General features: G+C 65.2%; 1 protein-coding gene across 1 annotated transcript in view; it reads right to left on the bottom strand.

Moving 5' to 3' along the window:
- Positions 1 to 1,095, bottom strand: part of LOC104123313 (uridine-cytidine kinase-like 1) — a gene marked incomplete at its 3' end in the record, with an annotated part of 27,017 nt that overhangs the window by 7,955 nt on the left and 17,967 nt on the right. The window contains 4 exon segments of the mRNA XM_035891159.1: positions 5 to 72; positions 150 to 268; positions 379 to 445; positions 557 to 650. Of these exon segments, the coding sequence (XP_035747052.1) occupies positions 5 to 72; positions 150 to 268; positions 379 to 445; positions 557 to 650 (348 nt within the window).

Genomic DNA, 1,095 nt, shown 5'->3' with positions numbered 1-1,095 from the left:
CGTGGACACGGTGCTGTCCATGAGGATGACGTAGTCCTCGCTGATCTCCTTGGGAAGGCGCAGGTAGTGGAGCTGAGAAGGGAAGGAGAGGTTGGTTGCCCGCCCCGTGGGGACGGGGGCTGAGGGCCCGGGCCGCAGGCGCCGCTCACCTCGGGCTCCCCCGTGTCGTGGTTGGTCTGGATCAGGATCTTGCCCAGACGGATGTCCTTGCACACGGCGGTGAGCGCCTGCTCCATGGTCTCACCGCGGCGGGGGGGAGCAGCCCCAGCAGGGCAGCTCGGATGCGCAGGGACAGACCCCAGGAGCCACCGGGTTTTCCCGGTCCGTGCCGACCAGAGACGGGGCAGCCACGTGCTTGCAGGGAGCCGGGGCAAAATCTCACCCTCTCCCTGTGGAACCGCTTTCCTTCATACATTGTCCCCTGGGGCGTCTCCACAGTGACCGACTGCAGAAAGGGGAGGAGAAGGGAGTGGGGATGAAGCCGGGCCCCCGTGTAGCCCAGGGGCTCAGGAGGGGGAGACGTGGCCACGTCCGTGCCCCAGGGGTGGCCGCTCACCTTCAGTGGCAGGAAGGAGAGGGCGTGCTCAATCAGCAGCCTCATCAGGCGCTTGGAGTAGAAGATGAATTCATCCCTGGTCGTGTCCTTGTTCCTGTGGAGTGAGGACACCCGCGTGAGACGAGCAGCGGCCCTGCTCCACCCCAGACAGCCATCGGGCTCCAGAGGAAGGCCGGCAGGGACGGAGAGCAGTCCTCGGGAACCTGGGAGCTCTCGGGGAGGAGGCGCAGGGAGCAGCCATCAATGCTTCAGGGCCTGCTGAAGACCTGGGGCGCTGTCAAGAAGGGTGTTTGGTTCCCCTGGAAGGGGGACGCAAAGCCTGCAGCGGATCACGCAGACCAGATAAAGTGAAGGGACACCACGCGATGCTGCTCGGTCCTCTTTGGGACACAGGGGACAGGTCGGAGCTGGCACCACATGGTGGGCCAGCCAGACTAGCAGAGCGAATACGGCCAGCAGCGAAAAGGAGGGATGAGTGAGCCTGGCACCAGCAGCCCGGTGCAGACGTACGTCCCGACACTGAATGGAGACGGGGCAGG

The sequence above is a fragment of the Egretta garzetta genome, unplaced genomic scaffold, assembly GCF_000687185.1.
Source record: "Egretta garzetta isolate BGI_Z169 unplaced genomic scaffold, ASM68718v1 scaffold1193, whole genome shotgun sequence".
Classification (NCBI taxonomy): domain Eukaryota; kingdom Metazoa; phylum Chordata; class Aves; order Pelecaniformes; family Ardeidae; genus Egretta; species Egretta garzetta.
Note: the sequence above shows the minus strand (reverse complement) of the source record. Positions and strands in the feature narration are given on the sequence as shown.